Below are 10,927 nucleotides of genomic sequence, written 5' to 3'. Positions count from 1 at the left end.
ATTGAGGCATACAAGATGATCAGAGGATTGGATAGGGTGGACAGTGAGAGCCTTTTTCCTCGGATGGTGATGTCTAGCACGAGGGGACATAGCTTTAAATTGAGCGGAGATTTATCACCTCAAATTGTTCCCCCTCACACGGAAGCAAACCTGCGGAGTATTTCGCCTCGGGCATTGCTGCAGCTCAAAAAGCTTGCTCTGGGCACAACGGATTTTGGCAGGACAGAATGTTTGACCGCTTTTCACCGGCTCGCGCAAATCATTTCAGCGTAACCGCGGCGGAGAGCCGACGGTGCAAGGACGCAAGCGGTGCCGAGATTCCGGAAAATGGCACCAGGGATGACGAGCCATCGGTTCCTGCGGAGGGGCTGGGGAATCTGGGTTTGTTCTCCTTCCAGCAGAGAAGAGCCATGGGGAATTTAACATGACTTTAGGTGCAGCAGGCAGGGGAGAGCATGCTCCCACTGGTGGGCGGGTCAGCAAGCGCCAGAAGATGGGGGCGAGACCCACGGAGACACGGGGAGAATGTGCAAACTCCACACGGACAGTGACCCAGAGCCGGGATCGAACCGGGGGCCTCGGCGCCGTGAGGCAGCAGGGCTAACCCACTGTGCCGCCGTGCTGACCGGGGGGGGGGGGGGGGGGGGGGGGGGGGGGGGAAGCATTTTTATAACTGCAGCAAACAGTTACGGTCTGGCACACGCTGCCTGCAGGGGCATTGGAAGCAAATTTATGGGTCTGAAAAGGAGAGAAAACACTAACCTGGGATCGTGGGGGGGGCCCCGACTGGTCTATCATCTTCAGCTCGGCTGCGAACCCCTTCGAGCGTGCGTATTCCAGGAGCCCGCCGATGGGGTTCTTGTTCAGGTAGGCGATGAGTTCTCCCAAGCCAGCTGCCTGGGCGGCTTCCAGGTCCATCGCCGACAGGGATGGAATGGCGCTCGGAGCAACGGAATTGTCCATGTTCGCGTCGGAGGGCTGGCGGAGGGAGAGAGAGAGAGAGAGAGAAAATTGGCATTTAGTAACTAGTGAGACCAGTTGGAAAAGTACAAGGGGGTTTGAGGGCAAGAGCCTGAAAACTAAACTATGGGACAATTTTTCTGTCGGCCCAGGCCTTGTGAATTGCACCAATATGGATTTCATAGAATCACTGTGCAGGAGGACATTCAGCCCATCGGCTCTGTACTGACTCTCCAAAAGGCCCACTCCCCCGCAAGCGCACCTTCCTTTGGACACTGCGGGGCAATTTTAGTGCGGGCAATCCACCTAACCTGCACATCTTTGGACTGTGGGAGGAAACTGGAGCACCCGGAGGAAACCCACGCACACACGGGGAGATTCCACGCAGACAGTCACCCGAGACTGGAATCGCACCCGGGTCCATGGCTCTGAGGCACCACTGCTAACCCGGGTCCCTGGCGTTGTGAGGCAGCGGTGTTACCGGGTCCCTGGCACTGTGAGGCAGCAGTGTTAACCCGGGTCCCTGGCACTGTGAGGCAGCAGTGTTAACCCGGGTCCCTGGCGCTGTGAGGTAGCGGTATTAACCCGGGCCCCTGGCACTGTGAGGTAGCGGTATTAACCCGGGCCCCTGGCACTGTGAGGCAGCAGTGTTAACTCGGGTCCCTGGCACTGTGAGACAGCAGTGTTAACCCGTGTCCCTGGCACTGTGAGACAGCAGTGTTAACCCGTGTCCCTGGCACTGTGAGGCAGCAGTGTTAACCCCGATCCCTGGAACTGTGAGACAGCAGTGTTAACCGGGGTCCCTGGCACTGTGAGACAGCATTATTAACCCGGGTCCCTGGCACTGTGAGACAGCAGTGTTAACCCGGGTCCCTGGCGCAGTGAAACAGCAGTGCTAACCCGGGTCCCTGGCCCGGTGAGGCAGCAGTGTTAACCCGGGTCCCTGGCACTGTGCGACAGCAGTGTTAACCCGGGTCCCTGGCCCGGTGAGGCAGTGGTGTTAACCCGGGTCCCTGGCACTGTGAGACAGCAGTGCTAACCCGGGTCCCTGGCACTGTGAGACAGCAGTGCTAACCCGGGTCCCTGGCACTGTGAGACAGCAGTGTTAACCCGGGTCCCTGGCACTGTGAGACAGTAGTGTTAACCCGGGTCCCTGGCCCGGTGAGGCAGCGGTGTTAACCCGGGTCCCTGGCCCGGTGAGACAGCAGTGTTAACCCGGGTCCCTGGCCCGGTGAGACAGCAGTGTTAACCCGGGTCCCTGGCACTGTGAGACAGCAGTGTTAACCCGGGTCCCTGGCACTGTGAGACAGCAGTGTTAACCCGGGTCCCTGGCTCTGTGAGACAGCAGTGTTAACCCGGGTCCCTGGCCCGGTGAGACAGCAGTGTTAACCCGGGTCCCTGGCTCTGTGAGACAGCAGTGTTAACCCGGGTCCCTGTCACTGTGAGACAGCAGTGCTAACCCGGGTCCCTGGCACTGTGAGACAGCAGTGTTAACCCGGGTCCCTGGCACTGTGAGACAGCAGTGTTAACCCGGGTCCCTGTCACTGTGAGACAGCAGTGCTAACCCGAGTCCCTGGCACTGTGAGACAGCAGTGCTAACCCGGGTCCCTGGCACTGTGAGACAGCAGTGTTAACCCGGGTCCCTGGCCCGGTGAGACAGCAGTGTTAACCCGGGTCCCTGGCTCTGTGAGACAGCAGTGTTAACCCGGGTCCCTGTCACTGTGAGACAGCAGTGCTAACCCGGGTCCCTGGCGCAGTGAGGCAGTGGTGTTAACCCGGGTCCCTGGTACTGTGAGACAGCAGTGTTTACCTGGTCCCTGGCACTGTGAGACAGCAGTGCTAACCCGGGTCCCTGGCGCAGTGAGGCAGTGGTGCTAACCACCATTCCAGGGTTGGGGTTCCCTTCAAACAGGAAGATGGAATCTTGAAAATGCAACTGATTGGTGGGACGCCAGTTTAACGAGGATCATCAGCCTGGGTTATGCAGCACAGCACAAACGAACAATCTCTCGGAGAGAGGGATGCGCTACCAACTCAGACAAGCAGGCACACTTGCGGTGGCATATCGCACAGAAGGCAGCAGCATTCCTGACAGAGTACAGGCTTCAGTGGCTGCAAGGGCCTGCCTCCCAGACAAAGGATTAGTGCAGACTGGCGCTGTGAGGAGGGGATTCTGACTACACAACACTGAAGCGGCAAAGTAACCCTGTTGTGATGGGAGGCAAAAGAGAGACGGCAGTAAGTGGGAGGTGAAGATTTATTGAATTAAGTTGAAAAGATAGTGAGCCCTCAACAGGAAGGAGGACATCGCCTTCCAGCGCGAACCCTTCAGCCGGCCATTGTTGCTGGCAGCTCAGTACTCCGCTGGGCGGGCGGGACATTTGGAACCAATACGGCCAGCGTGACTTTACATCCGTCGGTTCCGCGCTCGCACATTTGCAGCCTCTCCAAGCCCCTGGCCTTGCAACATAACCGTGTGATTTGGAGCAGCCGGCAGCGCCGCCGCCCGGGCCCCCGCAGCTCACCTTGCAGGAAAAGGGCGGAGAGTTTCCCAGGATGACGACAACGGCTGCCTGAGCCGCCAACATCTTGGCCAGCTTCTTGCTGTTCGCCGTGGCGGCCGGGAAGGTATCGTTCCCCAGTTTGACCATGATGGTGAATCTACAGCGAAGGATTGATGGAAAAAAAACAACATATAAAACCCCAACCCAGGTGCAAAGCAGAGCATGTCTAGACTGGCCGCGACCTTCTGCAAACACGTGTTTTTAAATGCATCACTAAATTATACCACGGCGTCATTAATGCAAGGGGAGCCAAATATTCCACCTGGGTTTAGTTGAAGGATTAGCTCTCCTTGGGAGGTTACAAGCTGTGGTTCAGCTCTGCCAATTTTTATACCTGTCCACAACTAATCATTTCCCTGGCAGGAGACACGTGTACAGGGAATGGGCATGTGACTAACAACCGGTGTGTGCGTACATGTGAATTAAGAATGGGCCTCTCGACACCTCGAGCCTGCTCCGCTATTCGAAACGATCATGGCGGATCGGATTGCAAGCTCAAAGCCCACATTCCTGCCTACCTCACTTCCGGTTGATCAAAAATCAGCCTTAAAACATCATCAAAGACTCTGCCTCCAGCGTCCGGAATTGGTTCAGTAAACATAGAACATACAGTGCAGAAGGAGGCCATTCGGCCCATCGAGTCTGCACCGACCCACTTAAGTCCTCGCTTCCACCCTATCCCCGTAACCCAATAACCCCTCCGATGGTGACGAAGGGCAATTTATCACGTCCAATCCACCTAACCTGCACGTCTTTGGACTGTGGGAGGAAACCGGAGCACCCGGAGGAAACCCACACAGACACGGGGGAGAACGTGCAGACTCCGCACAGACAATGGCCCAGCGGGGAATCGAACCTGGGAGCCTGGCGCTGTGAAGCCACAGTGCTACCCACTTGTGCTACCGCGCTGCCCAACCTTCTCTGAAACTGCTTCCAATGCATTTCAATCCTTTTCCTGGAGCAGGGAGACCAATACTCCACAGGTGTGATCTCACCAGTGCGCTGCACAACCGAAGAGCGTTCGGCATCACAAAAACCCACCAAACAGCCCCAAATGTTGTCTCGGACTGGGCAAGCTCAAAAGGTCGTGGGTTCAGATTCCACCCCAGGCTTTCGAACATAAATCCAGGCCTGTGCCCCTGGTACAGTACTGGGCGAGTGCTGCGCTTCGGAGAGGCGTCAAACCGCCTTGGAATGCGGACCTTGTGAAAGGCACTTTGGAAATTCTTCGTTAGAAAGAATTAAAACCTCCTCACTTCAGTTATTGTATCGCTAATGTGTGGCCCTAACCGCGGCACTGAGGTGGCTTGTGAGAAACCATCTCATTTTAACAGCTTAGTCTCAAGTAGCAGAGAGATAATAGCAGACCCACAGGTACGATTAACTACAGTCACTATGTTTGTGTCTGCTATAAATGGTTCTTTATGCTTTTCAGTATCTGCTTATAATAGCTGGTCAGTGTAGAGGGAGCTTTACTCTGTATCTAACCCCGTGCTGTACCTGTCCTGGGGGTGTTTGATGGGGACAGTGTAGAGGGAGCTTTACTCTGTATCTAACCCCTTGCTGTACCTGTCCTGGGAGTGTTTGATGGGGACAGTGTAGAGGGAGCTTTACTCTGTATCTAACCCCGTGCTGTACCTGTCCTGGGAGTGTTTGATGGGGACAGTGTAGAGGGAGCTTTACTCTGTATCTAACCCAGTGTTGTACCTGTCCTGGGAGTGTTTGATGGGGACAGTGTAGAGGGAGCTTTGCTCTGTATCTATCCCCGTGCTGTACCTGTCCTGGGAGTGTTTGATGGGGACAGTGTAGAGGGAGCTTTACTCTGTATCTAACCCCGTGCTGTACCTGTCCTGGGAGTGTTTGATGGGGACAGTGTAGAGGGAGCTTTACTCTGTATCTAACCCAGTGTTGTACCTGTCCTGGGAGTGTTTGATGGGGACAGTGTAGAGGGAGCTTTGCTCTGTATCTATCCCCGTGCTGTACCTGTCCTGGGAGTGTTTGATGGGGACAGTGTAGAGGGAGCTTTACTCTGTATCTAACCCAGTGTTGTACCTGTCCTGGGAGTGTTTGATGGGGACAGTGTAGAGGGAGCTTTACTCTGTATCTAACCTCGTGCTGTACCTGTCCTGGGAGTGTTTGATGGGGACAGTGTAGAGGGAGCTTTACTCTGCATCTAACCCAGTGTTGTACCTGTCCTGGGAGTATTTGATGGGGACAGTGTAGAGGGAGCTTTACTCTGTATCTAACCCCGTGCTGTACCTGTCCTGGGAGTGTTTGATGGGGACAGTGTAGAGGGAGCTTACTCTGTATCTAACCTCGTGGTGTACCTGTCCTGGGAGTGTTTGATGGGGACAATGTAGAGGGAGCTTTACTCTGCATCTAACCCAATGTTATGTCTGCCTTGGGAATAGGATTGGGACGGTGTAGGGGGAGTTCTACATCCCTGCAATGATACTGTGGGACATGGAAAAGATTCAATTTTCCAGCACTTCCTCCCCCCGAAGAGCAGCATATGTTTTTTATTAAAGTATAAAATGTCTTTTCTGCATTCAGAGATACGGCGTGCGAATCCACCTACCTGGGGTCATGGGGAGGTCCACACTGCGACACCAGTTGGAATTCACAGGCGTTACCCGACTTCTGGGCGTACTCCATTAACATGCAGACGGGGTTTTTCCCTGCCGGCTGGTTGGGTTGCGAGCCTGTACCCTGCTCGGTCTTCACTTCGCTCGGTAGAGGGGCACACTGGGCGGGGAAAAAGGCGAGATATCACACGTTTTGGAGACACGGCCACCGCGTAGTAACGTGTCCATGTATCCCCCCCCCCGCAGGGTCCCAGCGCCGCCTACTGAAATGCAAGCTGGACAAGGGAGGCCTGGGGATGGCTGGTCAGGGTGTCCCAGCCGGGTCCACCATTTACAGTTATACAAGCACGGGACTGGCTAGGTACAGAAACAGCTCACGTTTCCGCCGCGTCCACCCTTTGAGCAGCTCAGATTTATGAGCGAGAAGGCCTGGCTCACGGCCCTGTGGAGGGATTACTCCAGTTGAACAGATTGGCGAGGGTTTAAACAGCAAAGAGCAGGAACCGGCCCAGATGTCGGGTCATGAATCATTCCCCAGAGTGGGAGCAGGCCTCGGGAGTACACTGCTGGTTAGTGGGGTGGAAGCTGACCCTCTATTCACCTTCAAGAGGGAGCTACTCTAGCTCTTGACCAGGGCAGAGATTGTATCACGTAGACGGCAAGCGTCTTTGTCGAGAACACTTGGTCCCAGTGGTCTCCTGGGCTGGTTCCCATCGCGTGGCCGCCTTGGAGAGGGATTTTTCCAGAGTGCAATTTCCAGTGTTCCCCGTCTCCCAGGTGATGGCATGTGGGTGAGCGGAAAGGGTGGCAGGAAGGAGTGTTCAGCCAGTGATCTGCAGGTCAGCTGGGCCCTTCCTGCCCATCAATTTCATTCATTTCACAAGTGTTCAAAAGTTAATGATAATATCGTGCTCGGCAGGAGGCAGGCGCGGCTGAAAAGAGTCCTCTTCCTGGGGCACTGTTCCGAGATGTGTGCAGTTGTGGTCACCTCATTATAGGAAGGATGTGGAAGCATTGGAAAGGGTGCAAAGGAGATTTACCAGGATGCTGCCTGGTTTGCAGGATAGGTCTTATGGGGAAAGGTTGAGGGAGCTCGGGCTTTTCTCTTTGGAGCGGAGGAGGATGAGAGGCGACTTAATGGAGGTTTATAAGATGATGAGGGGGATAGATAGAGTGGACGTTCAGAGACTATTTCCTCGGGTGGATGTAGCTGTTACAAGGGGGCATAACTATAAGGTTCAGGGTGGGAGATATAGGAGGGATGTCCGAGGTAGGTTCTTTACTCAGAGAGTGGTTCGGGTGTGGAATGGACTGCCTGCTGTGATAGTGGAGTCGGACACTTTAGGAACTTTCACGCGGTTATTGGATAGGCACACGGAGCACACCAGAATGACAGGGATTGGGAGAGCTTGATCTTGGTTTCGGACAAGGCTCGGCACAACGTCGAGGGCCGAAGGGCCTGTTCTGTGCTGTACTGTTCTATGTCACCGGACCACAGGTACTGGTTTAGAAATAGCAAATCCTCAAATCAGTCAAAGGCGGGCGGGGGGGGGGGCTACTGGCGCATAAAATATAAAAGCAAATTACTGCGGATGCTGCAATCTGAAACAAAAACAGAAAATACTGGACAATCCCAGCATCTGTGGAGACGGAACGGAGCTAACAGTCCGAGGGTGGATGAACAGAATCTCCACCGATGCGGTCAGACCTGCTGAGATTGCTGGGCGTTTTCTGCTTTGGTTACTGGTACAATCACCCTCAGGGAGTGTGTGTGTGTGTGTGTGTGTGTGTGTGTGTGTGTGTGTGTGTGTGTGTGTGGACGCGGCCAGGCATGGAAAGGGAGCGGCCTGAGCCGGGTCCATACCTCCATGTTGAGCGGAGGCTCGGGGTGGGGCGAGGAAGGAGGAACGACCACGTCTTCGCCCAGAATCTCCTTCAGCAGCACCTTGAGCGCGTTGGTTGCCGCGTCCTTCTTGGCCGTTTTCTTGCTGTTGGCCTCGGCCGCGGGGAACCGCCTGCCGCCTATGGCGGCCTGCATCCTGAACCTTTGGTCAGAAGGGAAAGAGGAGCCAAGTCAGTGAAAGAAAACCTGCCCTTTTGTACAGACACACAGCGCTTTCCGCCACTTCCAACGTACGGCAAAGAGCCCTTTGCCAATGAAATATCGCATTATTCACCGTTCTCGGGTAACGCCACGGCACTGCCAATGCTAGAAGTACGAAATAAGCCCCTGCGGAGGCCTCAGGATTTTTATGCAGCTTCACAGCCCTGTTTATTTAAGAAGGATGGGCGGAGGGGGCAGATTTATTGGCCTGCAATTAGCACTGTGGTCCAACGCCTTGGTTTAACACAACGCTGGATTCACGACCAGGTGCCACAGGCAGGGGTTCGGCAGAGCCACGATCTGCCTTCCATTTTCAATGTTGTGGTCCCAAGTGAGGCCTCTTGTATGAGAAAGTGGCATGCTCCATTTACAAATCTGAAATTCTCTCCCCTCCAAAAGGCTGTGGATGGTGAGGATAGAGAGAGAGAGAGAGAGAGACAGAGAGGATAGAGAGAGAGAGAGAGAGAGACAGAGAGGATAGAGAGAGAGAGAGAGAGACAGAGAGGATAGAGAGAGAGAGAGAGAGACAGAGAGGATAGAGAGAGAGAGAGAGAGACAGAGAGGATAGAGAGAGAGAGAGAGAGACAGAGAGGATAGAGAGAGAGAGAGAGACAGAGAGGATAGAGAGAGAGAGAGAGACAGAGAGGATAGAGAGAGAGAGAGACAGAGAGGATAGAGAGAGACAGAGAGGATAGAGAGAGACAGAGAGGATAGAGAGAGACAGAGAGGATAGAGAGAGACAGAGAGGATAGAGAGAGACAGAGAGGATAGAGAGAGACAGAGAGGATAGAGAGAGACAGAGAGGATAGAGAGAGACAGAGAGGATAGAGAGAGACAGAGAGGATAGAGAGAGACAGAGAGGATAGAGAGAGACAGAGAGGATAGAGAGAGACAGAGAGGATAGAGAGAGACAGAGAGGATAGAGAGAGACAGAGAGGATAGAGAGAGACAGAGAGGATAGAGAGAGACAGAGAGGATAGAGAGAGACAGAGAGGATAGAGAGAGACAGAGAGGATAGAGAGAGACAGAGAGGATAGAGAGAGACAGAGAGGATAGAGAGAGACAGAGAGGATAGAGAGAGACAGAGAGGATAGAGAGAGACAGAGAGGATAGAGAGAGACAGAGAGGATAGAGAGAGACAGAGAGAGACAGAGGATAGAGAGAGACAGAGAGGATAGAGAGAGACAGAGGATAGAGAGAGACAGACAGAGAGGATGGAGAGAGAGAGACAGACAGAGAGGATAGAGAGAGAGACAGAGGATAGAGACAGACAGAGAGGATGGAGAGAGAGAGAGACAGACAGAGAGGGTAGAGAGAGAGACAGAGAGGATAGAGAGAGACAGAGAGGATAGAGAGAGACAGAGAGGATAGAGAGAGACAGAGAGGATAGAGAGAGACAGAGAGGATAGAGAGAGACAGAGAGGATAGAGAGAGACAGAGAGGATAGAGAGAGACCGAGAGGATAGAGAGAGACCGAGAGGATAGAGAGAGACCGAGAGGATAGAGAGAGACCGAGAGGATAGAGAGAGACCGAGAGGATAGAGAGAGACCGAGAGGATAGAGAGAGACAGAGAGGATAGAGAGAGACAGAGAGGATAGAGAGAGACAGAGAGGATAGAGAGAGACAGAGAGAGACCGAGAGGATAGAGACAGAGAGGATAGAGAGAGACAGAGAGGATAGAGAGAGACAGAGAGGATAGAGAGAGACAGAGGATAGAGAGAGACAGAGGATAGAGAGAGACAGAGGATAGAGAGAGAGAGGATGGAGAGAGACAGACAGAGAGGATGGAGAGAGAGAGACAGACAGAGAGGGTAGAGAGACAGACAGAGAGGGTAGAGAGAGACAGAGAGGGTAGAGAGAGAGACAGAGAGGGTAGAGAGAGAGACAGAGAGGGTAGAGAGAGAGACAGAGAGGGTAGAGAGAGAGACAGAGAGGGTAGAGAGAGAGACAGAGAGGATAGAGAGAGAGACAGAGAGGATAGAGAGAGAGAGACAGAGAGGATAGAGAGAGAGGCAGAGAGGATAGAGAGAGAGGCAGAGAGGATAGAGAGAGAGACAGAGAGGATAGAGAGAGAGACAGAGAGGATAGAGAGAGAGACAGAGAGGATAGAGAGACAGACAGAGAGGATGGAGAGAGACAGACAGAGAGGATGGAGAGAGACAGACAGAGAGGATGGAGAGAGACAGACAGAGAGGATGGAGAGAGACAGACAGAGAGGATGGAGAGAGACAGACAGAGAGGATGGAGAGAGACAGACAGAGAGGATGGAGAGAGACAGACAGAGAGGATAGAGAAAGAGAGAGAGAGAGAGAGAGACAGAGAGGATAGAGAGAGACAGAGAAGATAGAGAGAGACAGAGAGGATAGAGAGAGACAGAGAGGATAGAGAGAGAGACAGAGAGGATAGAGAGAGAGACAGAGAGGATAGAGAGACAGACAGTGAGGATGGAGAGACAGACAGTGAGGATGGAGAGAGACAGACAGAGAGGATGGAGAGACACAGAGAGGATAGAGAGAGAGAGAGAGAGAGAGAGAGAGAGAGAGAGAGAGAGAGAGGAAGACAGAGAGAGAGAGAGAGGGAGACAGAGAGAGACAGAGAGAGAGAGAGAGAGAGAGAGAGAGAGGGAGAGGGAGACAGAGACAGAGAGAGAGGGAGACAGAGAGAGGGATAGAGAGAGAGAGGGATAGAGAGAGAGAGGGATAGAGAGAGAGAG

General features: G+C 53.7%; 1 protein-coding gene across 1 annotated transcript in view; it reads right to left on the bottom strand.

The window, feature by feature from the left end:
• LOC140402881 (double-stranded RNA-specific adenosine deaminase-like) overlaps positions 1-10,927 on the bottom strand; it is a 47,867-nt gene that overhangs the window by 5,552 nt on the left and 31,388 nt on the right. The window contains exons 3-6 of the mRNA XM_072490508.1: positions 7,974-8,154; positions 6,103-6,269; positions 3,486-3,621; positions 691-978 (exon numbers count right to left, since the gene is read on the bottom strand). Of these exons, the coding sequence (XP_072346609.1) occupies positions 691-978; positions 3,486-3,621; positions 6,103-6,269; positions 7,974-8,154 (772 nt within the window). The remainder of the gene's footprint in view (positions 1-690; positions 979-3,485; positions 3,622-6,102; positions 6,270-7,973; positions 8,155-10,927) is intronic.

This window comes from Scyliorhinus torazame, chromosome 26 (assembly GCF_047496885.1).
Source record: "Scyliorhinus torazame isolate Kashiwa2021f chromosome 26, sScyTor2.1, whole genome shotgun sequence".
In the NCBI taxonomy this organism is placed as follows: domain Eukaryota; kingdom Metazoa; phylum Chordata; class Chondrichthyes; order Carcharhiniformes; family Scyliorhinidae; genus Scyliorhinus; species Scyliorhinus torazame.
This window is presented reverse-complemented; position numbering and strand designations above follow the sequence as displayed.